The sequence below is a fragment of the Dothidotthia symphoricarpi genome (assembly GCF_010015815.1).
Source record: "Dothidotthia symphoricarpi CBS 119687 unplaced genomic scaffold P153scaffold_11, whole genome shotgun sequence".
Lineage (NCBI taxonomy): Eukaryota > Fungi > Ascomycota > Dothideomycetes > Pleosporales > Dothidotthiaceae > Dothidotthia > Dothidotthia symphoricarpi.
Window position 1 is genome coordinate 371,668 of NW_022985018.1, and position 27,226 is coordinate 398,893.

The following is a 27,226-nucleotide window of genomic DNA, read 5'->3' on the forward strand; positions in this document are numbered from 1 at the left end:
TAAATCAGTTGAATTCGATGTATTGTCCCTTGCACGTGTTCTTTCCAGGGGTGATAGGTGAGGGTCAAACGTTTATTTCTAACCTCGAGAAAAGTAATGGGAAGATGTTGTACATGTACTAACACACAGACAGACAAACAATTATAGACAACCATCTTATATCCACCCCCTCCTCCCCTCCTCCGCCCGCCCCGCAGCACTGCCCACAACAGGCGTAACAGGATTCATCCGCAACCCACTAACCACGCCCACCCCCGCCACAGGCGAAACAGCCCTCTCATCCGGCACAGCAGGGAGTTGTTTATCCCACCTATCCCCCTTCTCGCGATACACACCCCTCCCCAACGTGGGCGGCGGACGCACAACGCCTCCCTCCGCCTCTCCATGCACCGACGGCGTGTACCGCCCTGCTGTGAGAAGCGTAGCAGGGGCAAGCGAGAAGCGCAGGCCGATTTCTACCGTCAGGCTGCTGTCTGTGCTTTGGATGCGGCGGGGTGGGGCGAAGAGGGGGCGGGGTGGGGTTAAGGGGCTGAGCGTTAGGGTTGTTGTGGAAGACGAAGCAGACGTAGATGAGGAAGTAGACGGCGAGGAGGGCGTGCGGGGAGCGTTTGCACGGACAGCAGGACGCGGCGCCTCGTCCTTAGGAAAAAACGAGTACGTCGACGCAACCAGCCTACGCTCATCCGGCAGCGGCCAATTCCTCTCCTTATCCCCCCGCTCGTTGTCGAACTCCTCGACGTCGAAATCCGCACCGTTCTTCTCGGGCCCCACATCAATCAGCCCCTGTCTGCTGTCCGGGCGCCGGCCTCGCCGCAGGTCCATGGGGCTGCTGATATTGATCTCGAGGTCGCTGGGGCCGAAGAAGCGGATGCGGGGCCGTTTCTGCTGGCGCGGTGCGCTCAGCTCGCGGATAGCGGTGCGCTCGGCGTTTGTGCGCAGGAAGAGGTGGAAGAAAGTGATTATCATGCCTGAGGAGAAGAGGGAGACTTCTGCGATGTGGGAGCTGCGGAGGGCGGTGGCGAAGTCGCGGCGGAGGGATTGGATTTCTACGGGGATGAGGAGCGTCTTTGCGTTTGGTTAGTAGGGGTTGGGGGTTGGTGTTGGGTGGGGGGGATGGATGGAAAGGGGGACGTACGTAGATCAGCGCGGTGATGAGGAGGAAGTATGCCATGCGGGATGCGGCGATGCGCTCGTTGGGGTCGACGTTCTTGGTTCGCAGGAGTTGGATGCTGATTAGTGCTGCGAGGAGGAGGAGCGAGGCCACGAGGATGCATACGATGACCAGTGTGAGGAGGTCGTAGCGCATGGGGAACCAGATTAGGCTGCCGAAACAGCGTCGTGACATTGGCCAGACGATTGTCGGTATCCAGGTCAGCAGGAGCAGGAAGGATACTGTGCCGATGCATATCAGTGTGTTCCATTTGCCGCGTGGAGCAAAGCTTTCCGAGCGGACTGCCCGGATTGCTGTTTCGACGCCAAAGACTAGGGTGATGTATCCGACGAGGAAGAGAGCTAGAACTGTCAGTTTTTGCATGGTTTGGCTTGGTTGAGTGCACATACCGGGGTAGGTGATCATTGTCAGCCCTCGACACTTGTCGGAGAAGATCGTTTGAAGAGTCGTGCTTTGTACTGTCAATGTTCAGTAAAGACCCGCACCTCATTTTGACGGGAAAGCCTACCTGATACGAAGAAGATCTGTTGGAGTGCCGCGCCGCAAACGATTGCTAATGGGAAGATTTCGGCGGGGTGGACGTTCCGGAGAGACTTGAATCTTCTTGACGATGTTAGATGAAGTCCTCGCACCAAGTTTTGTCGACTTACTGCCTCCTGAGTGAAACTTGCAAAGCAGCTACTCTCCTCGCATCTGACAGGATCCGATGAATCGTCAACAGCGCCAAAGCCAGACTGAAAGCTCCCAATGTCAGATGCATTGTGCGTATAGCCTGAACCTTCTCCAACTGTAAGCTAGCAATCGTGGCTCTTGTCGTGTTCGACTCCATCCACGGAGTCTGGTGAATAGTCGACATATTGAGGGTGAGATTGAGATGCGAGCGCACGTCGAGTGTTGGAAAACGAGCGACCCAAGCGTCTGCCATCTTGTTTGCCCCTACACTAAAATAAACAAGAAGGAAAGTATCGCTGGTAACCAGCAGCGGCTGAAAGGAACGATGATGGCTATATATTCATGGAAATTAGACTAAATGAGGGGGAAAAAAGAGAACCTGCTCAGTAGTGATTACACAAGTGGCTGAGCCTGCCAGCAGAACGAAGGAAAGGGAGAAAAAGCAGACATCAAGCCCGACGACCTGCAGGTGTGGGTATGAGACATCAAACAGTATTTGAGAGAGAACCAAGGGGCTGTACTAGTGGCGGAGGGTTTCGAGATGGCGCTTTTTGACGCATCTGTCAGTTCATTCGCTCACTGGCCGGACAGGATAGCTTGATGTTGGAAGTTGACTCTTCACATGTTGGGGCGGAGGTGAGGTTTCAACACCATGTAAGTCGCGAATGTTCTGGGCAGTCGGAGCTGCGGATAGATGCAGGCATGCATGTCCGTATGGTCATCGGATCGGGCTTTACCAGAGGCTACAATTACCAATTTAGAACTACTCAAACAGGCATTAGTACTTACCGTTGTACTTTTGCTAAATGTTATTGCGATTTCAATCACGCTCAACACTGTCAGCAACGTAAGTATACCTTTTGTCAAAACTGAGCGCTTGTCTAGTCACCACAGTTTCACTCCCGTCATGCGGCTCACACTGTCCTTCAATCTGCCAATTCGATACCTGCAGGCGCTTCAGTAAGCTCGTGATGCACTTGATGGTCGTGAAAAGGTTGAGAGGTTAGACTAAGGTTCTGATGCTTGCTGGGTTTTAGACATCGCCGCAGACCTTCGCTTCAGCCACATCTGAGACATTGGGAACGCCGAATCCCTGTTCCCCCACCGATCATTACAAATAACCCCAAAGCAGTTTTCGCGCCGTGGAGTAATGAGAGAGCCAATGAAACCGGCATAGGAGATATTGGCGCTTTGAGTAGAACGTCGATTCAAACTGTTGACATCATATCGTTCAAGTTGTCTTCGCATACTCCTCAATGTACGAAACAAGCAGCTTCGTTCCGTCAAGTGAGACCGCGTTATCTATGACACACGGCAAGTTAGCATTCTCTACGACGACAAGACCAAGCCATTGCAACATGTGGTAGGGGGGTTTGTGGAGGTACTCACAGTTGCTGGCACGTATGCCGCCCACGCTACGATGACCCTTGAGGCCTACCAGGCCCTTCTTCTCCGCACCTGCAAGGAAAGCCTTCTCTTTTTCTGCGTCTCCACCATGGACCCTGAAGCAGATGTTCATTCTGCTGCGCACCGACTTGTCTGGAACAACCCGATATACGTCCGAGTGCTTCTCGAGTGCCTCATAGATCAGGCGAGCCTTCTCGTCGGAGATTTCTTCTTGACCGCCGATGCGCTTGGTGCCGTACAAATCTACGAGCCCGTTCATAACTTGTCCAGCTACCCAGACGTCGAAGATGGGCAATGTGTTGTATAGTGAGTTGTTCTTTGCGATGGTAGGGTAATCCAGCACTATAGGACCGACAGACAAGCCAAGCTCTCTCAGCAGGTCAGGTGAAGCAGGAGTCGAATGTGGCGGTAGCAAAGATTTGCGCATAATCACAATCGCAATACCAGTGTTTCCAATGTTCTTTTGTGCACCGCCGAATATGACGGCATACTTCCGAACATCCACTTTTCGAGAGATGAAATTGGATGACATGTCGGCGCACACTAATGGCGCATCATCGCCCTCGAGGCTGTGTGGGAAGGACGGGAACTCGATGCCATCGACGGTTTCGTTGTCGCAGAAGTACACAAAGGCTGGCCCACCAGCCGACGACCGAGGTGTGAGGCTCCATTGGTCCTCTGAGGGAATGACGCCGAATTTTCCGTCATTGGCTTTGCGCGCGTCTACTGCCACATTGATGTGTTTGGCGCCTATGAGACGTGCAGCCTCCTGCGATGCCTTCAGCGACCAAGAACCCGTGACGAGGTAGTCGAGCTTGAGTTCCTCATCCACCACCTTGCGAAGCCTCTTGAGCACCTCTTCCTTGTTGTCGCCGACCTCTTCAGCGATCTTGGCGCGCTTCTTCTCCACCCATATCGAGACGAGGTTGTATACGGTCGCACTGAACTCGCCGGTACCGCCACTCTGGAGGAAGAGGATCTCGTAGTCGTCCGGGATATCGAGAAGCGTGGTAAGCGCCTGCTTCGTGTCGGCGAGAATCGCGTTGGCTTCGGGCGAGCGATGGGAGATTTCGCAAAGACCAAGGCCTTTGTCTTGGTAGTTCAAGAGGGCCTGCGATGCTCTCTCGAGAACCGCGGTGGGGAGTGGCGCAGGGCCAGCACCGAAGTAGTTGATGTCCGAACGGTTCACCATTGTGAGGTCTGGAGTGGTCTGTAGTTCGGTAGAGTGACGTGAAGTAAGTAGTGGAGGCTACAAGAGAGAGTATGAGGGGTGACTGATGGAAATTTCTATAGCCGTCGCGTCATACGAGTGAGTCCAACGTCCCTCGTCACCGAACGCGTCCGATCTCGGGAAGCCTGCACCCACGCATCCGTAGCAGATGGGGTTGTCGCAGAAACAATGCATCCAAGAGCGTACCATGTTCATCTTTTCCCCGCCTCTCGGTCAATCGAAATACCAGGAACCGGGGTGCTGCGAAATCATGCAGCAACTTGACAACTACAACTAAGTTTAGTGTAGGGTTCCTGTGCCTGAATTCCTAGCAGTATACGCCTTGCGTGCACTTTAACAAATTCTAATTGTGTAGTTTCGCAGCTTGTAGGAGCCACAAAGAATGTAGCTTACTTCCCGTTTTTACAGTTGACCGAGAGCCCGCGTCTTCACGCGATTGCATTACCTAGGCGAAGTCGTGTTTCCGTCTGACCCAATCGCAGCCGCGGAAATGCGGATGACTTGACCGAAGTCGGCGGGGACAAATTCTTCTTGGCAAAGTCTAAAATTCTGGGGAACACGCGCATCCATCAGCAGTGAGTACCACCAAGTGTCTATCATACATAATGGCCATGTCATTACGGGCAGCGCGGCTGGTTGGTCGCAGACAATTTGCTGTACGTGTTTGTGTCTCGTTATTGGTTGTAATGAGTTGAATTCTAATGCAACCACAGCTTCGATCGAGCCTTCCACTTCGGGCTGCTACGCAACTGCCTCGTCTAAGCTTCACTCCTCGTACCCTCTCTACAACTGCACGACGACAGGACGCCCCGGATGTCTTCCAATCTCTCAAGGACGGGCCTGCGGCTGGCTTCCTATCGACCTTCCAGGAAACACCCAAGACTCCCCAGACACTCACTGAGAAAATTGTGCAGCGGTATGCCGTTGGCATCGCCGAAGGCAAGGTGCTCCGGTCGGGCGACTATGTCACTCTACAGCCTCACAAGTGTATGACGCACGACAACACATGGCCAGTGGCCCTCAAGTTCATGTCGATTGGAGCCACCAAGATCAGCGACCCCAACCAGATTGTTATGACACTCGACCACGATGTGCAGAACAAGACTGAGAAGAATCTGAAGAAGTACAGCCAGATCAAAGAGTTCGCCCAAAAGCAGGATGTCGTCTTCTACCCTGCAGGAAGAGGTATCGGGCATCAGATTATGGTTGAAGAGGGTTATGCTTGGCCAGGAACCTTGGCCGTCGCTTCTGACAGCCATTCGAACATGTACGGCGGTATCGGATGCTTGGGCACGCCTGTAGTGCGAACAGATGCCGCGAGCATTTGGGCAACGGGCAAGACCTGGTGGCAGATTCCGCCTGTCGCAAAAGTCACTCTGGCTGGCAGCATGCCGCAGGGTGTGACAGGAAAAGATGTCATTGTGGCACTGGCTGGTCTGTTCAATAAGGACGAGGTTCTCAACCACGCCATTGAATTCACTGGATCCGACGCGACTCTGGCTACCATTCCCGTGGATGATCGCCTCACGATTGCAAACATGACTACCGAATGGGGTGCGCTTACTGGACTTTTCCCCATCGATTCTATTCTGCACAGTTGGTTGCGCGCAAGGGCTACTCTTGCAGCGATGGGCGAAGGCGATGTCAAGGATCACCACCACAAGCAGTTTGTGCACGAGCGCATTGACAAGCTATTCACTGCTACCGGTATCGTTGGAAAACAGACAGGCCACATCTTCAAGCCTGCATTGGCTGCTGACAAGGGCGCCGTCTATGCCAAGGAACTCTTCCTCGACCTGTCGACACTATCACCGTACGTCTCTGGACCAAATTCTGTCAAAGTCGCTACTCCCTTGGTCGAACTCCAAAGCCAGAACATTCCAATCAACAAAGCATACCTGGTATCTTGTACAAACTCCCGGGCTTCTGATCTCGCAGCAGCTGCAAAGGTCTTCAAAGAAGCAGCAGCCGCCAACGACGGCAAGGCCCCCAAGATCCCCGACAACGTCAGCTTCTATATCGCTGCAGCTTCCATTCCGGAGCAAAAGGCCGCAGAAGAGTCCGGTGACTGGCAGACCCTATTGGACGCTGGTGCGCAACCCCTGCCTTCTGGATGTGGACCTTGCATTGGCCTCGGTACAGGTCTTCTCGAGCCTGGTGAGGTTGGTATCAGTGCCAGCAACCGCAACTTCAAGGGTCGCATGGGTTCTCCTGACGCGAAGGCATACCTCGCTAGCCCGGAAGTCGTTGCAGCAAGTGCTCTGTCGGGCAAAATCTCTGGTCCCGGGTGGTACGAGATGCCTGAAGGCTACGAGGGCGTCCGCCGAGGCGAGGGCGATGGTGTTCGTGAGGAGGATCGCATGATGACCATCGAAGATATGCTTGAGAAGGCGATCAACGACGCTGAGGCAGCCATTGGTAGTTTCGACTCTGCTCCTGCTGAGACGCAATCCGTGACGGCTCCAGGCTCGGAAGCTGAGACCCTGACTGAGATTCTTCCGGGGTTTCCGGAGAAGATCAGCGGTGAAATCGTCTTCTGCGATGCTGACAACATCAACACCGACGGTATTTACCCCGGCAAATACACTTACCAAGACGACGTCACCCGGGAGAAAATGTCCGAGGTGTGCATGGAGAACTATGATCCCAGCTTTGGTCAGAAGGCGAAGTCAGGCGACATCCTCGTGTCAGGCTTCAACTTCGGGTGTGGTAGCAGTCGTGAGCAAGCCGCTACTGCAATCCTCGCCAAGGGCATCCCGCTCGTTGTTGCTGGCAGCTTCGGCAACATCTTCAGCAGGAACAGTATCAACAACGCACTCATGGGAGTTGAGGTCCCCAAGCTAGCCAACCGCCTCCGCGAAGTCTTCTCGTCTACAGAAACACCCTCGTCCCAACAAGCGATCAAAGAGCCTTCAAACAACCGCGAATCGCTCGACTCGCCACCCCCGGCAGCCACTGCTCAGCCCGCTCAAGCCAAGCAATTGACACGCCGAACAGGCTGGACTCTGGAGTGGGATGTACGCAGGAGCACCGTCTCTGTCCAGGAAGGCCCCAGCGGCTCCAAGTGGAACGTCAAAGTGGGTGAGCTCCCTCCCAATGTCCAGGAGATTATTGCTCTCGGTGGTTTGGAGAACTGGGTCAGGAAGGAGATTGGTGGCACCGCATGAGGATGCTCTTCAGAGCAATGACGCGTTGTACGATCTGTGTATACCCTTTTAAAAGTATCGGCATGGGCGGCGTTTGGTTTGGCTGTTGCATACAGTATCTCACGTAGGACTCTTATACTTCCATGTTCTATTTTAGAGTCGCGTGCCTTAGACTCGAGATTGTAGATGTCCTAGATGAGTTTTGTAGCAATGCAAAAGTATACTATATTCATCTTACTTCCATGTATGGATTTATCTGGAGATCATGTACAAAAGCAACCTCGTTTATTACACCAGGATTCCTGACGCCATACTCAAACGCCGTCGTTGAAATCATAATTCTTGTCCCAGCGCTTGTCCCAGGGTTTGCTCGAATCGACAAAGCGCAAATCGGTGCCCAGACGAATAATCGAATCGAGGTTGATGGTCGAGGCATGAATCTGCATGAGCTGTTATTACTACGCGTATGCATCATGTTCGATCATACGTACTGTGAAGGGAGTATGCAGCACCACATCACCAGCCTCATACTCCGTGACTAACCATCGCTGTTTGTGTATATCGGAGTATTCTCTTGGACCGTCGGCCAAAAGGCCGTTTGACTGCATGTTCTGGTTGAAAGCGTTCCTTGTCTCTGCCTCGCTGAGACCACTCTCGCGTGCCTTCTGTGTGAATTCCGCCTCGATTTTTCGACCGAGGGTATGACATGAACGTTGTGTCAGTAGTATCCAGTTGTCTGGAGAAACTTTGTCTTACCATTTTCCAAGTAGATCAATCCTCCACCGGTGAGACTGATATCTCCCATTGGTACCCACGCTGTGTAACTTGTCGGCTCGCCGTATCGTAAGAAGATCTGGTCGTAATGAACGCCGATCGCTTTATTGCCTGGCGTGTTGTTACGCAACAGGGACCTCTTGATAGCTAACGTATGCTCGTCCCAACCTGAAATCTTCGCGATGAAGTCTTTCAGCACTGGATGCTTCGCAAACTTCTCCTTGTACCAGTCTGCATAATGCGCCTTGAGGGCCAGATCGACAAACATCTCGGCTGTGGATGGTCCTGGTCTTCCGTTGGATCCCGCTGCGCCAGCTCCAAAGCCCGGAAAGTCAGCAGCGTCTTTTTCCGGGTCAAAGATACCCTCGACAGGTTGGGTCCCTGGCTTCAGCACTCCGGTTGGAGCGAGCATTGCGAAGTACTGTTCACGTGCTTTGAGGACGTCTTCCCTGGGTAGCAGACCTTTGAGGAATACATATCCATCTTCGTTGTATCGACGTCTCAGCTCCTCAATGGGCATTTCGGGAGATGACTCTTTGAGCTGCCCAACCTGATCAGGTCGCAGAAGACCATCGTTTACATAGAGCTTCTGACCATTGAAGCTCGGTACATCTTCATCAAAATTTGACGTGTCTCGCTCTGGTGACTGTGCGTGAGGCATGGTGTGTGACAAGGCTACTGATGGATGAATTTATCAACTTATACAAACTACCTAGAACAGAGACAGAGGGAAAGCGGAGCGGCAGGCGGGTGACTAGCCAAATATTCGCCTGTTTTGCCAAGGATCTAGATCTGCATTGCGTCCCGTAGATGGAACAGAGACCCGAATCCGAGCACTTTCGCCCTGCGGAATCGCGAGGTGTTGCCTCTTGACAGCCGATCGGCGGTATATTCTGTGGGGTAGTTTTGCGGGGCTCTAACGCTACCACTCATAATCGCGTATTGTATCATTGGCCGAGCGTCTTTCATCAGCGGAAACTTTTCCACATTGGGATGAACGACGAACCCTCCGTAAACTTATCTGCACGTCGCAAAGCTCAGCCTTCTTCCGCGTTCGCGAGTGATCCAATCCGACGACCTTCATCCGCGACCTCACGGCTGTCCTGAGCACGACTTCAATGCCATGGTGAGACGCCCCCAGCGTTATACGATTGAGGCTGAACACACCTAACATACGCGACTAGCAATCGCTGCCGAACGCGTCATTATAGATGTAAGAGTCGAGTCTTGCCGACATAAAATTATGCAAAGCTAACAACACGCGACAGGTGATGGGAACCACCCTAGTTGTTCTCGATGTGAACAGGCCAACAAGGAATGTGTCTACGACACTGGCAGGCGTTTCCGACGGTCGTCATTTCAAGAAACTTTTAGCGAGAGCCAGCCATGGGTCTCGCTGCCGCCCCGAAGTGTGCTCTCCTGTACCGTTTGGTTGCGCAAGTGGTGTTACTGACCTTTTCAAACAGTACAATTCTTGGACGAGTCTAGCGATATTCGATCACAGTACGCGGATGATAGCTTCAATGCGTTTAGTAGTCCTGTTGCAGGACTTGACTTCTCTTCTTCAAGTCCGAGCACACCAATGATCGGGACAGAACAGACTAACACTCACTCGTCTGTTATAATGACTCCTACGGAAGGACTTACAGTACTATCACTGCTCAACTCGGAGTCGCCTATCCAAGTGCAGCTCCCCACTCCTACCCTGGCGCATCCTAATTCAGTCGAAGCTACTCCATCGCAGCATGATTCCAGTATGTTTCTGTACCAACAGCCACCTGACGCACCTATCCTTTGGCCGCTTGAGCACGAGCAAGAAGCAATGTTACTGCAGCACTACATCGAGAACGTTGCACTATTTGTGAGTAAGAGTCATTGGGGAAATATACGTTAATTGATTGAATTCAGTTTGACATGATGGATAATGAATGCCACTTCGGCGTTCATGTTGTGCAACGAGCAAAAACCAACTCTACATTGATGAACGCTATATTGGCTTTAGCTGCGCGCCAGCTCAGTCGTACCATGGACTTTGACCCATATATCGCTGATGCGTACTACCAGCGCTGTTTCGACACACTGATTCCAGCACTCAATGACAGCGTGGCTATCAAAGAGGAGTCGCTGCTTGCAGCAACGATCATCCTACGACTGCTCGAGGAAATGAATATCTCAGTCACTGGTTCGGATCCTCAAGGTCACCTCTTTGGCACTCAGGCCATAATTCGCGCAGCTGAACAGTCATACGCTGCGACAAGCGGGCCTAGTTTTCGACAAGCCATTTACTGGGCTGCTTTTCGTCAGGAGCTATGGATTTCTCTTATGACACAGCGCGCATTCCAGCTGCACATTTTCCCTGCTGACCGCTCACTTGAGCCTGCTAACGACACCGTCTGGGCTACACGGACAATTGCTCATTTAGGAGACGTGTCAAACTTTGCTTTTGGAGAGGAACGGCATAGCATTGCACGATATAGCCAGCTTATGGACGAAAACAAGGCTTGGAGGATGCGAAGACCTGATAGTTTTGACCCGTTCTTCTATCGTCAAGATCGCGATGGTAGCGGAAGGAATTTTCCAGACATTCGATTCCACGAAAAGTCGCATGGTAAGACTTGATTAGTTCATGGCAAAGAATGACACTAAGAGAAGCACAGTGATGGGAACGCAGTACAATACACTAGCTCATATGCTGTTAGTTGTCCATGATCCGACAATCCCACAGCTCGGTCCGGCGCATAAACAATCCCGCGCAGTTGTTGACGTAAGTATATACCTGAGCGCGCGAATCACTGACTCACATTATACAGAGGATGGTTCAAGAGGATGTACGTACACTTTGCGGTGTTGCGCAATCAAATCCTAGAGTGTTTCCATGTAAATTCGTTGCGTGCTATGCCATCGCATTGGGTAAGTCCTTCTTTTTTCCGCGTTAGATCTGTCGCTTTATAAACACGCAGTTGTTGATGGTTACAGTTGGCGACCGCTTCACTACAAGACAAGACCAAGAGCAGCTCCGCGAGCTCTGGTATGCCTGCGAAAGATCACACGGATTTCCTCCCACGTCCACTATCAATCAACTCGAAGACTCATGGGGTTGGCATGATCAATGAGTTGAGCAAGGCAACAACTGATTCAAAAATTCTTATAATTCTTCTTGTGTATTTCTAGGGACAGCTATCTATATTTCGGGTAGAAATGGTAAGGGTATCTAGGGTCCATCCGTGGGCTGGGGCGCATTCCTGCAGGATATTCTGGTCTCATACGTCTATCTCCATTGTCATCATCGTTTTCTTCCCAAGAGTGGCCTGGAGGCTGTGGGAACTCATTTGGAGAGAATGTGTGTGGCTGTGAAAAAGGATGACGAGATGTGTGAGGATGTCCGAATGGACGATAAGGTTGTTGAAGAGGATATCCATACAGAGATTGCGGGACTCGCTGGTCGCGCATTTGTTCCAGATATCGATTGCCCATGTCGCCTGTCTGTGGAACTACCGAATCCGAAAAAGCCTGCTCTCCAAGGCCTGGTCGATGCACAGGGTATCCCGATCCTGAGGACGGCGCTAATTGCGGGTTGGTTGAGCGTACCGTGCTTTTGAATTGCTCATAGCCTTGTTCTAACCGCTTCAACGCCACTTCCACCTGAGGTCGCTGCTCCATGTCCTCGACCAAGCAAAACTTGAGCACCTCATTCAGCTCTCGTGAGTACCGATGGCCTGCTGGCTGCTCTTTGCTCCACGGATACCCATCGGGAGCGCGTTCACTTCGCGGACGTTGTATGAGCGTACAAAGACAAACTATACACAACGCGAGCTGCCACAGATCGCTCCGCCCCGTAAACCTACCTGGGAACTCCGGCGGATCAAAACCTCGCGTTCCAGCAGACGCAGTCCACACTTCTTCGCCTCTCTTGAAAGCATCGTAGTTCCAGCTTTTGGAAGAGGCCAGACCAAAATCCGCGAGCTTCGCGATGATTGTGCCCTCATCCGCGGAATCGCGTGTAAGTAGGATGTTCGCGGGCTTGATATCGCGGTGCCACACGCGCTCCCACTTGCTCCTCGCGCTTGGATTTTCTGGATACGGACCATACTGGCAATAGTACAGTGCTTTCATGATATGTAGGAACCATTGCCACACTTGGTCCTCGGCGACGTAGTTCACACCCTTTGTTGCCTTAATATAGTAGTCCAGACTTCCCTGATCGCAGTACTCAAGGTATAGACTTGCTTTGTTTCGCCTGCTATCAAGGAAATAATCGTGAAGTGTTACAATGTACTTGTGTTCGCTGACCAGTAATAACAGGGCTATCTCCTTCTTGGCTACGCCCATATTGATGTGCTCCGCTTGGAACCGTTTTTCGATATAGATTTTGCGGTTAGAGTCGTCAGCACGGCGCACCTTTACAATCCCGCCGTTGAGGCCGCCGTTCATACTGCCGAGGTTCTCGACTTCTATCCACTCGCGTTCAGACTTGGTTTGGAAAGCGCCCTCAAACTCCATATTGTCGTTCGTATCGCTATTATTGCTAGGTTTTGAGAGGTTTTTGTAATGGGGATATCGCAATTGCGAGAGTGGTAGGCAAAGTGTACTTTTGATGATCGTATTCATGTAGTGATTCAACATGGACAACATTCACAACGACATCCACGGTGACGTTAAACATGTCCACTTTCTTTCATTTTGGCTACATTTGTAACCTTTTCAGTGAATTGTTGCAGCTCTTGAAGTTCTGACTTGACTCGTGAGTGTGTGTTTTTATCCAAATACTAGACGAGTGAGTAATGCTTTTGCCACTGGAACAGATGAGACAACTCTAGCTAGCTATCACCACTAAAGTTTGGGGTTTGCTTCCAGTCTCCGGCTGCGAAGGTGAATGTGCATATCCTCGCCATGCGATTTTCAACATCACGATAGAATTGAATAGCTCTCGATCTCAGCGTGGTCGTAAGTTTAATCCAAGGTTACAAAGAGTTAGTATGAAGAAAAGCAAGTCGTTACCATGGGAGGGCGACTGGAATGTTTGCTTTTCGAATGCGTTGTGCCCTCGGTATGGCCTTGTAGATGTGCTGGCGTGAAATCACGTACTAAGGGTTTTCACGCATATCACGTCTAGAGTTTACTCTTGCCGGCTTCAATTCATCGATCGCAAACACACATTCACTGGTTGAAAAGCCCGGAGGTCATGTCTTGCATTGCGCTACAGTTGTCAGCCTCAACTCACTAACCCTGCATGCGTATCAGTGCGGCTGAACGGGATCGCCGACGATCAGTCCAGACTTTGCTATCTAGAAATTGCGTCTTTCTCAACGCGATAAGAAACAGCGGGACTCTAGACCGTTTGAATGAAAGTTGCAATTTCCCCTTTCTACATTGTCGCAAGCGTGGAGCGCCACGCATGCGGAGAGCCCGCTGGAGAGTTGGTGCTGGTGTTAGTGTCTGCTCTGGCGGCTGATAGGGTGCCACAAGCGCGAGGCGTGCATAAGGCTGGCGCAAACATTCAAACATCGTGAGACTTGCATGGGGGCATTCAGCTCTGCAAGAGCAAGCCTTTGTTTACCAGATGTTGCGAAAGAGCGGTGCACCAGAACAGGCCTATCCGGCATTTTTTCAAACCCCGGCTGTGAAAGCAGATGCCACAAGCCGCATGCCAAATGCAGGCTGGTATCTCGTCAAGACGAGACCTGGTCAGGCTATCGACCTGCGGATGCTGTGTTCTTTGTTGTGTTTTAGTAGGGCTGAGAGGCTCAACGCGGGTGCCAAACGCGAGCGAGATCGAAATCTCCACTATACTCAAGAGCCCAGTCTTTTCCAGTTAGCACAAGGTATATAACGGCTGTATCGTGTCTAGACTCTTTCTCCTCTACCAATGATGTTAAAGTAGTCAAAACCCCCACAGTACGCTCAGCCAGCCTCCTGTTAGCCCGTACACCTGTTGCAGCCCGTATAATCTAGATCTCGCCTGTTTTGCGTGCCTCAGGGTCTATTGACCACAAGCTATGCCTATCCTATGTTCTGTACAAGTCTGCTGAACAAGCCTGATATGGTTGTTTCGGTACTGTCTGTGCAAGGTATTGCCATGTGAAAAGGTTGAGATTAGATGGTGGCTTGAGAGTACGGTAACAGCCAACCAACACATGAGTCGTACGGTACTGCAGTTTTGTATTTAGCCATTCCAGTCCCGTCGTCAAAAGGGTGTCTCTTCGCGGCTCTGCGGTACATTACTAGGCATTTGTCCTTCTCTCAAAACATCTCTCGATCGCTTTTTCCTCAATCTAACTCTACAAATTCGAGGACGACACTGCAACTCGCACCACTGCCGGACGCCTCACATTATCAAGATTTATTTCGACATGGAGCTTTTTAGCTTCGAAAAATGGGGTGTGTCCGCAAGTGGCTTCGACTCCTCCAGGTCATTCGTCCGCTCGCATTTCATCTCGCCGCTCCTTCTCGCCATAATCCGTGCTGTCCTGTCGATATACTGTTTCACCACGATCATCATCGGCTATAGTTGGCTCGCCAGTAACATCGCCACTCAGAAGCTGAAGGACGTTAACATCGGCTCATACACTATCCACCAAAACGAAACATCCATCGCACAGACCTTCAGTTTCTTCACGTTCCTCACATTTTGGTCGCTGGGCTTTTACTTCATGATCTCCAGTATACATACCTTCATGTACACCTTCAGGCAACGAACTTGGCTGCATAGTTGGCCGCGAGTATTACAGCTGCTGCACAGCATGTTCTTCTCGACCATGACAACGTATCCCTTTCTCGTCACAATTGTGTTCTGGGGCACGATGAATAGTGGATGGCCCGCGGGCCGCTTTGAGCAGTGGCTCAATATCTCTGTTCACGGTCTCAATTCTGTGTTCGCGATTACTGAGATTGTACTTTCTGCTACTCAACCGTTGCCATGGAACCACCTCAGCGTCATTCTTCTAGGACTATCTGCGTATCTTGGTCTGGCGTATTTGACGAGGGATACACAGGGGTTCTACGTGTACGAGTGGATGAACCCGGCGCATGGAAATGTCAGCATTATCCTACACATCTTGGGATACGCGGCGGGTGTGCTCACAATCTTTGTCTTGGTGCGCTACACTATTGTTGCACGGAATGTAATTGCGCTGAAGATGAGGGATGGGAGGAAAGATTCTCTGGAAAAAGATCTCGGACAGGAAAGCGATTCGGATGCTTGGTCGGCTGAGGTGGTGGTGGTCAGGCCGAAGGAGGTGCATAAGCATGCTGATTCACCTGTTTGATCGAGTTTATGTGGTATGCGAATTTACGTAGTCTTGGCTTATAACGAATTTCTTTCCTGTTCAATATCAGCATTTTTATACCATTGATTGTGTTGTCCCACGAAACACCTATATGATGACATGTGACTTAGCCTAGCTTTGCATATTTAGCATAAGATTTTCCTACATGTTGGCACTCGACCTTGCTCCTGCTTTGTGGGCCTCCTGACAGGCAGAGTATACTGGTCAAGGTGTGCCGACAGCTCTTTGTCAGTCTTGCAAAGCTTATTGTAAGCGCGCAACGTACTCGTATCATCTTCGGGTAGTCTACTAATGTGACGATGTGTCACGTTGTGAGCACCCTCCAGGAGTATTTCAAGTTCTGTGATGAACTAGATATCGTTCAAGACTTTTCACAGAAAAGGTTAGTCTTGATGACTACCCAATACGAAGTATTAAATAGCCCCCTAAGTTTTCAAGAAGAAGGATTCTGGCCGTGGCACTTTAGACATTGATAGTAATACGGTTTAGATGGAAACCCACTATTGACAAGAAACATGTTGTATATGTCGAGAGAATGATAACTATCACTAAGCGTTTGTAAAGAGATAAGAAGCTTGTGTTCTGAAACAAAGTTACAGGAAACAGTAGGCAAGGTTTGAGATCAACGATAGTGTCGAGAACTCGGTATAATGAGTTGTTATCATTCCCTTAGCGGCACGGACTGAATACTTTATAACAAAGAGAGAAAAGCGAATATATTAGAGGTCACTCAGCGTCAACCTTGATGCTGAGGGAAGGTTTGGTGCATGACGGGCGGTCAGGGATGGAGAGTGGTTTTCTCTCGGGGTAACAAGCCGCAAGCGAATTGTACCGAAGAAGCTTACGGGAAACAGGCCTTCTAAATATCTGAAAGATTCTGCGGCTGTGGCAAAGAGGTCGAGCCAGGGTGTGGTGAAGTTGAAAGGATGTCTCAAGGCGTCCAGGACAGGGGCCCTAACCTCGGTTACCTACACATCGCCCCGCTCTTTTCCTAAATTAGAACGGGGCTATGTCGTCTTGGAATGGAGGCCTCGCCGGGTTACAACGTCGATCCAGCATCTCAGAATACCTATGCTGCCAAACGCAGCTTGAACTCCACCGCTTGCCTTTTAAATTCAAGCCTCTATATGCAGGGCATCAGCAGTGGCGAACCTTCATACATGCAGGCTATAATACGGTTACTGCTGGAGCTATGTTTACATGACCGGGTCTGCAGCCGTTTCTCGTCTACCCTTGTGAGAGTGATGTCCAAAATGACTTCCTCTCAGCCTCGACCCTGTTGGTGGTGTTGTCACTGAGGTTTCTATGAGCTCTCCTGTAAGGACTCCCCTTTCACGTAGCTGGCCTTGAGGTCGTCTATCGAGCGACATTTGTTCATGTCACCGCCACTCCTCTCAGATGACTATTTTTTCGGGTTGACCTAAGCACACTACGTTCCTAGCACACCAGCCAGTCTTGGATACGCCCTGCTCCGCTAACATCCATGACCCCAAGGCGAAATATAGCACAGCCAGACTGGAAATCACCTCTATGCAGTTTCGCGAACCACACAGCTCATCTCCACACGACGCACCTCTGCTGTTAAACCTGCCTGATTTGATCGACCGTGCGCGGTCGTGAGATCGTTCCCGCATACGACCCCAGTATCTTCTAGGGGGCTGCCAGATAGCTATCAACCATAAGTTCGAGTGTCTGTTATCAAGTTCGCAATCGTTGGTCGCACCAATCTTTTGGTTTTTGTCCAATTCAGTTCATGTCGACGACCGAGACGAGTCAGATACCATGACGCATAATCCAACTAGACCCCGGAGTCTAAGACAAGATGATGCTGAATTATGGTTCAGCACGCCTACATCCGGAGTGCAGCAACAAGACCAAGTTCGTGTACATGAATCTTCGGCATACCGCACAACATCCAATCAGCTGAGCGCAAGCTCAACTGGCTCATGTTCGTCACTACGACACTCACTGCCGTCAACATTCACGCCATACAACATCGACAAACCATTGCCGCCACCTCCATCAGAATCCGAGAAGAAACAGCGCACGGCGGCAACATTGCGAGGTTTTTTCCGACGGCAACTTTCACATTCGCAAGACTTGTCACACCTCAAACCTGAAGCACATCCACAACATCAACGCAACTCGTTCGCTGAAGCTACTCTGAGTGTGGACGCGTATGACCATCACCACCATCATGTTCGTAGCATGTCGAGTTCGCCATTCGAGCACGACCGGAGGGTAGCCCCACCAGATGCACCTCTTACTCATTCAGCTGTTGCTACTCTCCCAAATTCAGATTACTACCAACCTTATTCTTTACAGCCTGAGTACCGCCCATCGCACACTGCATCTCAACAACGCTCCATCTCAGTACATACTTATTTCGATGCGCCGCCTCGTGCTCGAACCTTCCCGGAAACCATCAACTCCAGTCCAATAACACGGGGCCGATCACGACCACACACATGGCTTTCACCCACCGATCCATTTACCGACGCGTCACAATTCCATCTCTTCGCGGAAGCGACCACCGGCATCCCGGACAATTCGGGGACGTTTTCATCAAACAGTCCGCCTCGCCTTCAAGGTTCTCTCTTCGCACGAACAAATAGTGATGTACCTACGTCTCTTCGAAGTTCGTCAGCATCAAGGACGGAACAGTCTCACGATATCACGGACTGGCAGAACTTTGAGATACCAACATTTATACCGCGCTCTACACCTGCATCAAACCCAAGCCTACATCGTCCAGAATTATTCCATTCGCAATCGACTCAACATATGAATGTGGTCAACAGAGAGCTAGAAATGCTTGGACTGGACGATGATGATACACTACCCAATGACGAGTTGCCCGATTACGCGCAGAGCCAGGCTGAACATAACGCTGGGAAGAGGATAGAAGCTTTAGCAAGAGCGAGAGAGCTCGAAGCCAGGTGGCAAGGCTCTAGAGCCGGGACAGGTTGAGAGATGCGCCCAGAGTGTCCCTTCCACACCGTAGTATCAATATCGAAGGTTGTTGCGATTTACAAGAAGCACTAGTATATAACACCCGAAGTGGGAGCCTGAGTGCGTTCATCTGTTCAACTTATCATGCTGATATCTTCAATGTAAACACATTTTTTTCGATTGTTCGTCGCGACAATACAACACGATTAGTCGAATGGATGATATTGGATTTGTGTCATACGTACATTCACTCAAGCGCTCCTCTGTCGAAGTCCAGACAATGAAGATTCTTCTCCGATCCGATGGCTTGCAGCACCAATCATTAGAATACCCCACACAACTTGTGATCCTTTCTCTTCCCTGACAGGGCAATCTCCACACAGATGCAAGCGAGCTTACTAGGTAACATAGAAGCAATCCATCTGTTATCTATGATCAGTTCCTTCCGTAACTCTGATGCCCAGATCGAGCTAAAAGCTAGACAATCCTCAACCATGCGATCCAAACAAGCAGGTGGTATACTCTTCCACAGTCTAGTGATGTACCTCGCATGTAGAGTTTCGTGTAACCAAGACGAGTACGCCTTGCAGTCAACCTTGTGTAGAGTGAAACGTTTGACTTAGTGTGTTTTGGCGTTCCTGCATGATTCGGGTTTGATAGGCCTTGGAAGTGGCGAACAGCTCCTCGGAAGGTATGTTTCAGGATTGCCACTCTGGAGTGGAGACCCGCAGACTGTTTTTAGTCACCGGTACATTCGTGAGTCCAGCATGATTTATTTGAAGATAACTACCTTGGTGGCTCAAACACGGGCATTACAAGCATTGCATTCATGACTACGTCATTTCATACGGCACGAGAATCAACACGCAGTCGCCGGTGAATTCAATTGCCAACTGCTAAGAAGATCTAGAACTTGGAAGTTTACGTTTCTTCTCTGTTTTTCTTCCTTAGTGTCCGTTCCTTTATTTCAAAAGATCGACGCGAGCGATGCCATATCCAAACTACTCAAAGGAGCCACTTGTACGATCTCACCTATAAAGAGTAATTTAGGCGACGATGTCTCCACCGCCCAGCATATACGACATATATCTCCGGCGGGCAACGGACCGTATGAATCAACCAGTCGCTGTTGGTGGTGTGGTATTGAGATTTGCAGTGAGGCTGTGTATGCATGTCGCACACCAAGCGAGCTGGAAGGAGACGAAAATAGCAACAGCGGTACAAGCTTCCGATGAAAAATGTGTGTCGTGTGGCATAGAACTACCAATTGTTCGATTATGTCGCTTGAGAGTATGGATTGTTGACTTGTGATTCGCAGTGAGTTAGGATTCTTTCCCTTTGCCTTCCAGCAACAGTGCAAAGAGCTCACGAAAAATACCCGGTTGCCAGTTCTTTTTGCCGTGTGCCGAAAATAAATTGTTTGGATATTCTCAATAGCTAGAACAAATTGGCCTTTTAGTTGACAACGGGAAACAACGCATCTCGCTACAAACAAAGGGTTTGCAACACTTGCACGTGTTGCGAATAAGAATACGCTTATAAACTCTTAACTGCTTCACTACACGACTAGGCTTATTGAAACACAAATTTGTATGTATTTGTCTTGAAAGCGTCCGACGATACTATGTGGGCTACGAGATGCTCCGGCATGTCGCACTGACTGTAGTATGACTTTTAGCTGGCCATGGCTTCATCATTGCTTGATAACCTTACTTGGTCGATCAGACTCCTGACACGGGTCAGCTCCTCGCTTGCGAGAGTTGCGGGCTTTGTTTGGAGAAGACGACCGACAGACAGCGAGCGGCTCTTGTTGAGGCGCCCCTTGTATCTTCTTTGCGCCTTTCAAACATTTGTTTACTTTGGTTACTGGTGTATATAGACTATGATCCGAACAACTTCCTCTTCTCCTAGCTACACGCAATGGGATGGGAACATTCGACTCTTGCAGCTGCTCTTTTGTTCGAAGACGCCACGTAATCTTATGCGATGTCGCTTGAGGTCGGCCATTCGCTTCTTCCTCTCGAGCGCGCTGATTCCATTCTCGTTGGAGATCTCGTATACTTTGTCGCGTATCTTTACAGTCAGTAAGTACTATCCAACGATTAAGTTTCATAGAAGCCTGGATCTTGAAGTGGCTGACAGGCAATGGAATGGCGGTCGGATCGGATTTTTCAATAATCTCCCAAGTGCTTTTGCAAAACCATTGTGCAACATAAGACATTGGCACATCACAGTACTCCTTGCCACCCGCTGCATCTGCTATTTTCGAACCAGCCCATATCTTGCGCATCAAGAGATGGGTGCCGGGCCTCGTTCTATCTTGGGGATTGATTATGCCTCCGAACATGAAGTTCTCCCATGAGTATCCCCACTCTATGTCTGGATCCTGAAGTCGACAGCATGGCTCAACCAAGTGGCCGCGTCGCATGACACCGACAGCATGCACAATCTCGTGCAAAATCGTGACTGCAAAAAGAAAATCATGTCGAAGTTGACCACAGTGTGAACTGGCTGCATATCCACCGCCGTCATTATAGAAATCGTCAAACACGTCTGCGATCTCGATCCTGACGCCGACCTTTCGCTGGAATGCATCGCAGCACTCTCGTTCAAACCTAGGAGCTACTTCACTTATCAGTGTACGAGCCCAGACTCGCTTCTCAGGCTTCTCGAATCGGATCTCTACACAGTGCGCAAGACAACGCAAAGCTTTGTGTATGCCGGTGATGTAATTGTTTCGCTTCGCATCCGACACATTGGCTGAAGGATCAGATAGGTAAGTCTTTCCCGATCGGGAATCAGTTAGCTCGTGTCCGTAGAGCAGGGGTATGAAGAATGCGAGGACCGAATCGAAGGTCAGGAACTGCGAAGCAAGCTGGAATGTTCTCTTCCGAGGTCCATCACAATCGAGGGATCGAAATATAGGATGTATAGGGTTATCAAGGTCTCCTAATGTTATGCTCTCATCCTCGAGTAGCTTGAAACGGTCGTTCTTGTTTGTTGCTGCCACTAGACTGTTGATATTGTTGAATCTGGGACTTACGTCCGAAACTGTGCGGGTCGGATGGGGACGCTTGTCTGTCATCGTAGTTGTGTGTGCACGACGTCGAGGGCCTAAGTTCGGAGAAGTGGCTGCGCTTGTATACAAATAACAGATAATTGCATTGTGAAAGACCAAAGAGAGACACAAAATAAGAAATCTGAACCAAGTAGGGCTGTGCATGACGAATGGCTGGAGGATGGCAAAGGAAGAGACTGTGAACTATACACTGTGAACCAACAAGACAAAAGCATTGTACATCAAGTTTCAGATACTTTCGTCGCCGATAGTAAATCTGATTTGACGTGACCCATATAGTGATTATATCCAGGGCTTCCAAGATCGAATCGGAAAGAGGTTATTTGTGTGGTTTTGATGTTTACGCGATGGCGGCGGCTGTTTGCGAAGCGTAGTAGGTACTGATCGTGTCTAGTACAGGGTGACGAAGGTGACTCGTTCGGAACGAAATTTCTTCAACACCAACTGCTGCGATCTACTCGCTCATGATAGTGCATAAAAGGAAAGGACGAGGATGGGATGGAAGCGCGAAGTCCCAAGGCACGGGCCATAGTCATGTGATCGCGCACTAACAAGGATTCGCGTTTGCTAGCTAGCCCCGCGATTTACGCGTCTTTCCCTTCACATTGCTCCGCACCAATCGGCTAGCCAACCATATCTTATTCATCCTTCCTTCTTTCCTCCCGCATCCACCATCTGCATCCACCACCATCTTTTTGTTGGGCTGTTGCTACTCGCTCTCAATCGCAGCATATGGTATCTTGATAACGTTGTCTGGCACGCGATTGAACTCCATTGCATCCTTTCTGGAAGGCACTGTACATGACCGCGTCTTGCCCCCAAGTTTGTGAATGATGGACTGGAACGATTTTGAAGCGAGGGCGAGCAGGGTTAAGCCTGAGCGGGAAATGAAACCGAAACGCTGCTGGCTTGGTGTACTTTTCCATGAGAAAACTCCTGGGGATGATCTCGAGGAGGTGGATTTTATATGGATGATTGGGCATAACGTAGGTTCTTACTTCGCCGGCATCGAATTGACTGGGCAAGGCCCTAGTGATACGACAATCGGGTGACTAACACCTACTCAGAAGATACCTCTTCGAAAGATTCGCGATACTTACCAGGAGAAACGCGAGGTCACAAACATTCAGTTGAAGTACAAGGGCACAGTGGTGGATTTGGATGATTGTGTCAAATCGTTCTCTACGCCCAACTACGACCCCATCTTCTTCCATGTAGATCTAGTTGAGTCCACCCCGCCGCGCACTTCTCTTGCTGTCGGTATCGAGAGTGGCCGCGAAAATGTACCCCAGTCTGATCCGAAGACTCCATCCGTCAGACCACATATCGCACCACCTGTTACGCCCGTCTCAACACTTCCAGGATACTTAACGCCATTGCCTCGAAGCACGATACGCGAGTTGAAGGCATCTCCAACAGAACGTCTTGTCCAGGTACCGCAGAAGACGCCGTCAGGATGCTCACCCACAATGCGCGTTCCACCCCAGGGTTCGTACAGTAGAGCGTCTGAAGATCCAGTGATTCAGCAAGAAGGGAGTCAATGGGTAGCTCCGTTGACAGAGAGCTCCGCCAAAACACACGAGCCCATGGTCGTTCCTGGATCACGAAACTATGTGTCACCAGACCCTGTGCCCCACGTATTCCCTCGTGATGGGCTCTCTGATGCGGGCTATGGCCCTGCAATCGGTGGACGTCGCCTCGGTGTCAAAGAAGAGAGCCAGTCACTTCCCCGAGTCCAAAGCCCGGTGGCTGGTCGTTGTTCATCCGACGTCAAGAACGAGAGGCGTTCTGCCTCCCCTTTTCAAAGCCCTACTAGGGAGTCATCACATCCATTCGATCCTGCAGGTGTGTTCAATCGTGAACTTTCTCCCGAGATGGATAGCCAAGACGGGGCCATACCGACGGATCAGAATATTCGAGAGGTTATCGCACAATCGAGTCCAGGTATCCTTGAATCTGGAGTTGCACAGTCGATGAAAGTGCTCGAAGGGTTGAAGCACACGTTCTTACAATATGGGTCCAACAAAGAAGCACAAGCATGGATACAGGCAATCGAAAAGTTGATTCCTCAAGCCGCACGAAAGCGTACTGTCGTCGGTGTTGTTGGTAATACGGGCGCTGGAAAGTCAAGTGTCATTAATGCGATGCTAGACGAAGAACGCCTGGTCCCGACAAATTGGTTCGCAAATCCCCGCTGTCTCTCCATCAAGTTTTGATCTGACTCTATCTTCAGCATGCGGGCCTGCACGGCAGTTGTCACAGAGATGTCGTGGAACGACAGCAATGATCCATCCTCCAAGTACCGTGGCGAGATTGAGTTTATCAGCCGAGCCGATTGGGAGAAAGAACTCAGTGTTTTGATGAAAGAGTTCCTGTCAGAAAATGGAACCCTTTCTAGAGAAGCCTCAAATCAAGACTCGGACGCAGGCATAGCTTGGGCGAAGTTTCATGCTGTATATCCCAAAATTGCCAGGGATGCTCTGGAGGATTGTACGATTGACAGCCTCATGTCCGAAAAGGCTGTGTTGGACGTTCTTGGGACAAACAAGAATATTCATACAGCTCAGCCAGGCCGATTCTATCAAGAACTGCAACAATACGTCGACAGTAAAGAAAAGGTCACCAAGAAGGACAAGAACAATGACAAAGAGAAGAAAAAGAAGTCATTCCAGATGGAGTATTGGCCCTTGATCAAGGTGGTGAAAATCTACATCAAGAGTCCAGCGCTTGCCACCGGTGCTGTGATCGTCGACCTACCGGGTGTGCATGACTCCAACGCAGCGAGAGCTGCTGTTGCTCAGGGCTACATGAAGCAATGTACGGGCTTATGGATCGTGGCACCGATCAATCGTGCAGTAGATGATAAGGCCGCCAAAACCCTTCTTGGAGAATCTTTCAAGCGACAACTCAAGTACGATGGAGGCTTTTCTAGTGTGACGTTCATCTGCTCCAAGACAGATGACATATCTATTACGGAGGCCATCGACAGTTTGGAGCTCAATGACGAGGTCGCCGATCTCGAAGAGGAAGAGCGCATGCATAAGAAAAGCATCAAGGATATCGAGAACAAGATAGCAGACCTAAAAGAATCGCAGGACGTCTACAAGGTTGCTGGAGCGGAAGCAGACAAAGACATCGAGGCTTGGGAAGACCTGTCAACCGAGTTGGACGACGGAAAGACAGTATTCCCGCCACTTCCTAAGAGTAACAAGCGCAAGAAGAGCGGTTCAAGCAAAAAGAGTCGAAAGAAGCGTCAGGTGAGTGATGACGAGTCAGATAACGACTTTGTTGTATCTGATGACGACACATCCGACGAAAGCGACGATGACGAAGAGGATGACGACCAAGATATCCAGGCTCCCCGAGAACCACTGACCGAATCCGACATCAAAGAGAAACTGAAGAAATTGAGAGAGACCAAAAAGAACGCTAGACGCGAGAGTTTGCAAATCAGAAAAACCATCGATGATCTCAAGCCTCAGATTCGCGAGATTCAAGAGAAGATTGTCGACCTGAAAGCCAAGATCAGTCACAAATGTATTGCTGGTCGGAATGAATACTCCAAGACTGCTATTCAGCGGGACTTCGCGGCCGGAATCAAAGAGCTTGATCAAGAGAATGCTGCTGAAGAGGACGAGGACAATTTCAACCCTGACGAGGACAAGCGTGACTACGAGGAAGTTGGTAAATCTCTCCCTGTCTTCTGCGTCAGCAGTCGAGCGTATCAGCAGATGTGCGGGCGGCTTCGGAAAGATGACAGTGTTCCGGGCTTTCTTACACCAGAAGAGACGGAGATGCCACAGCTCCAAGCTCACTGCAAGAAGCTTACTGAAGCTGGTAGGGTCCAGACTTGTCGCACGTTCCTCCTCAACTTGTGTCAACTTTTGACAACGTTCAAATTATGGGCTTCAAACGATGGCTCTGGAGCCAATATGAGCGATGACGACAAGCGCAAGCAAGTCAAATATCTGGATCGAAAATTGAAGCAGTTGGACACAGGTCTGGAAGAAGCGATTGCTGCCTGTGTCGACGAGATGCGACGGGAGATGAAACACCAAATCTTTGACAAATATCCGGAGCTGATCGAAGAAGCTATGCAAGTTGCACCAGAGACGGCAGAACGTTGGGGTGCTCACAAAGATCTTGGTGGTTTGCACTACATGTCATACAAAGCCACTGTACGACGTGATGGTGTCTATCAATCTCGCAGCGCTGGTCATCGTGATTTCAATGCCGAACTGTAAGTCATTTCCATCTATGTAGTAGTTCTCGCCCGTCGCCGAGCCGTTTGGCAAAAAGATCTCGCTAGTATACGGGACTTCAGTGCGGCTTACTTCCTTGCAATTCACAATGCTAACTTCTTACAGTATTGATCCGATTATAAAGAGGCTTGCCACAGGTTGGGAGCGTGCCTTTCAACATCGCTTGCCAAAGGCATTCGCTACTTACATTACCAACTCTGGCAAGATCTTGCACAAGTTCCACGAAGCAGTAGAGGAACGCGCGCGCCAGAATGGGGTGGGCTTAGCCAACCTATCCATTCTCAAAACGCAAATATATACCTACGAGCAACTATTCAAGGATCTGGGCACGGTGCTCATCACACAGATGACTGAGCTCCAACGTGAGGCCAACCGCGACTTTACTCCAACCATTGGGAACAGCATGCACACCGCATACCAGCTGTGTACTGATGAACGCGGCGCCGGTAGTTACAAGCGCATGAAAGAACACATGTCAACCCATGTCGAGCAGGAGAGGCATCAGATGTTCCGTAAAGCAACGACAACGGTCGAGAAGCATCTCGATCAAATGTGCAAGACGCTGGAAGGATCAATGGAGGCTCGAGCCGACGAGATCTTCATGCAAATGCATGGTGATTACATGCAAGTACTTGGTGGTGTACAACGTAGCGAGGGAACGGGCATGACGAAGGATGAAAGGGAGCTCAGGTCAGCTGTCATGGCATTACTCCGCAATGTCGATGCGCAATTCGAGCCTATCGCCAAGGGAGAGATTGAAATGCAGGACGCTACGAATGTCGATGCAGAGACCCAGGTCGAGGAGCCTACTACAGAAGATGAAAATGATGGCGTCTTTGAGGATGCCCATGAGTCCGTTCGTGACGGCGCTGAGGATGCAGTTATGGACGTCAATGACGAAACTTCCATCGCTGGATCATCGCGAACGAGGCGTCCGGGAGTGGATGTTGATCCCGACAACACAGGCGATAAGGAAAATGGCGGGCTGCTCACACCGTCCAGCGACAACGGCATGGATGATGAACTTTAGGGCCATACGTACCGGAGACCATCCACAGCTACACATCACACCTTATCATTCTCAGCTGGTATTGCTGCAGCGGTATCGATAACGCTGGGTTTACGACTTGTCTGTTAGTATTCCTTTGCTCGTTGATCTACACTGACAGCCTGTTCGATTCGACGGAAAGTGCACCTGGTTTTCTTCTGCAGCCAAATTTTCTCATTCTTTTCTTATCCTGAGGCG

General features: G+C 50.3%; 10 protein-coding genes across 10 annotated transcripts; 5 read left to right on the forward strand and 5 right to left on the reverse strand.

Moving 5' to 3' along the window:
* Positions 1–156: 156 nt before the first annotated feature.
* On the reverse strand, positions 157–2,096 carry P153DRAFT_291856 (uncharacterized protein; the record flags this gene model as incomplete). Its single annotated transcript, XM_033663795.1, has 5 exons — positions 157–1,065; positions 1,136–1,512; positions 1,561–1,629; positions 1,680–1,774; positions 1,822–2,096. 5 exons carry the CDS (start codon positions 2,094–2,096, stop codon positions 157–159), a joined length of 1,725 nt encoding a protein of 574 aa, XP_033523208.1.
* Positions 2,097–3,074: 978 nt separating this feature from the next.
* Positions 3,075–4,442, reverse strand: P153DRAFT_376193 (phosphoserine aminotransferas-like protein; the record flags this gene model as incomplete). The annotated part of the gene is made up of 2 exons (XM_033669638.1): positions 3,075–3,145; positions 3,233–4,442. The coding sequence occupies 2 exons, from the start codon at positions 4,440–4,442 to the stop codon at positions 3,075–3,077; spliced, it is 1,281 nt and encodes a 426-aa protein (XP_033523209.1).
* Positions 4,443–5,053: 611 nt separating this feature from the next.
* P153DRAFT_397052 (homoaconitase mitochondrial precursor) lies at positions 5,054–7,858 on the forward strand. The gene is made up of 2 exons (XM_033671526.1): positions 5,054–5,137; positions 5,195–7,858. The coding sequence occupies exons 1-2, from the start codon at positions 5,087–5,089 to the stop codon at positions 7,646–7,648; spliced, it is 2,505 nt and encodes an 834-aa protein (XP_033523210.1). The 5' UTR covers positions 5,054–5,086; the 3' UTR covers positions 7,649–7,858.
* P153DRAFT_403715 (uncharacterized protein) lies at positions 7,537–9,062 on the reverse strand (the record flags this gene model as incomplete). Its single annotated transcript, XM_033671986.1, has 3 exons — positions 7,537–8,067; positions 8,119–8,363; positions 8,411–9,062. The coding sequence occupies 3 exons, from the start codon at positions 9,060–9,062 to the stop codon at positions 7,942–7,944; spliced, it is 1,023 nt and encodes a 340-aa protein (XP_033523211.1). The 3' UTR covers positions 7,537–7,941.
* Positions 9,063–9,787: 725 nt separating this feature from the next.
* On the forward strand, positions 9,788–11,514 carry P153DRAFT_386026 (uncharacterized protein; the record flags this gene model as incomplete). The annotated part of the gene is made up of 6 exons (XM_033670486.1): positions 9,788–9,812; positions 9,868–10,262; positions 10,310–11,009; positions 11,059–11,165; positions 11,212–11,311; positions 11,378–11,514. 6 exons carry the CDS (start codon positions 9,788–9,790, stop codon positions 11,512–11,514), a joined length of 1,464 nt encoding a protein of 487 aa, XP_033523212.1.
* A 64-nt stretch (positions 11,515–11,578) lies between these two features.
* P153DRAFT_291809 (kinase-like protein) lies at positions 11,579–12,901 on the reverse strand (the record flags this gene model as incomplete). The annotated part of the gene is made up of 1 exon (XM_033663787.1): positions 11,579–12,901. One exon carries the CDS (start codon positions 12,899–12,901, stop codon positions 11,579–11,581), a length of 1,323 nt encoding a protein of 440 aa, XP_033523213.1.
* Positions 12,902–14,552: 1,651 nt separating this feature from the next.
* On the forward strand, positions 14,553–15,666 carry P153DRAFT_341095 (uncharacterized protein; the record flags this gene model as incomplete). Its single annotated transcript, XM_033665907.1, has 1 exon — positions 14,553–15,666. Exon 1 carries the CDS (start codon positions 14,752–14,754, stop codon positions 15,664–15,666), a length of 915 nt encoding a protein of 304 aa, XP_033523214.1. The 5' UTR covers positions 14,553–14,751.
* Positions 15,667–17,469: 1,803 nt separating this feature from the next.
* On the forward strand, positions 17,470–18,657 carry P153DRAFT_386029 (uncharacterized protein; the record flags this gene model as incomplete). The annotated part of the gene is made up of 1 exon (XM_033670487.1): positions 17,470–18,657. One exon carries the CDS (start codon positions 17,470–17,472, stop codon positions 18,655–18,657), a length of 1,188 nt encoding a protein of 395 aa, XP_033523215.1.
* A 1,675-nt stretch (positions 18,658–20,332) lies between these two features.
* On the reverse strand, positions 20,333–21,724 carry P153DRAFT_376198 (uncharacterized protein; the record flags this gene model as incomplete). The annotated part of the gene is made up of 3 exons (XM_033669639.1): positions 20,333–20,496; positions 20,533–21,223; positions 21,293–21,724. 3 exons carry the CDS (start codon positions 21,722–21,724, stop codon positions 20,333–20,335), a joined length of 1,287 nt encoding a protein of 428 aa, XP_033523216.1.
* Positions 21,725–22,401: 677 nt separating this feature from the next.
* P153DRAFT_423306 (uncharacterized protein) lies at positions 22,402–27,010 on the forward strand (the record flags this gene model as incomplete). The annotated part of the gene is made up of 5 exons (XM_033672419.1): positions 22,402–22,704; positions 22,786–23,009; positions 23,535–23,897; positions 23,952–25,958; positions 26,086–27,010. The coding sequence occupies exons 1-5, from the start codon at positions 22,549–22,551 to the stop codon at positions 27,008–27,010; spliced, it is 3,675 nt and encodes a 1,224-aa protein (XP_033523217.1). The 5' UTR covers positions 22,402–22,548.
* Positions 27,011–27,226: the final 216 nt, after the last annotated feature.

Excerpts from the sequence above, each read along its gene's own strand:
- P153DRAFT_397052 (XM_033671526.1), top strand. The coding sequence starts at position 5,087 with ATGGCCATGTCATTACGGGCAGCGCGGCTGGTTGGTCGCAGACAATTT. Across the intron at positions 5,138-5,194 it reads TTGGTCGCAGACAATTTGCT|CTTCGATCGAGCCTTCCACT; the intron begins GTACGTGTTTGT and ends ATGCAACCACAG.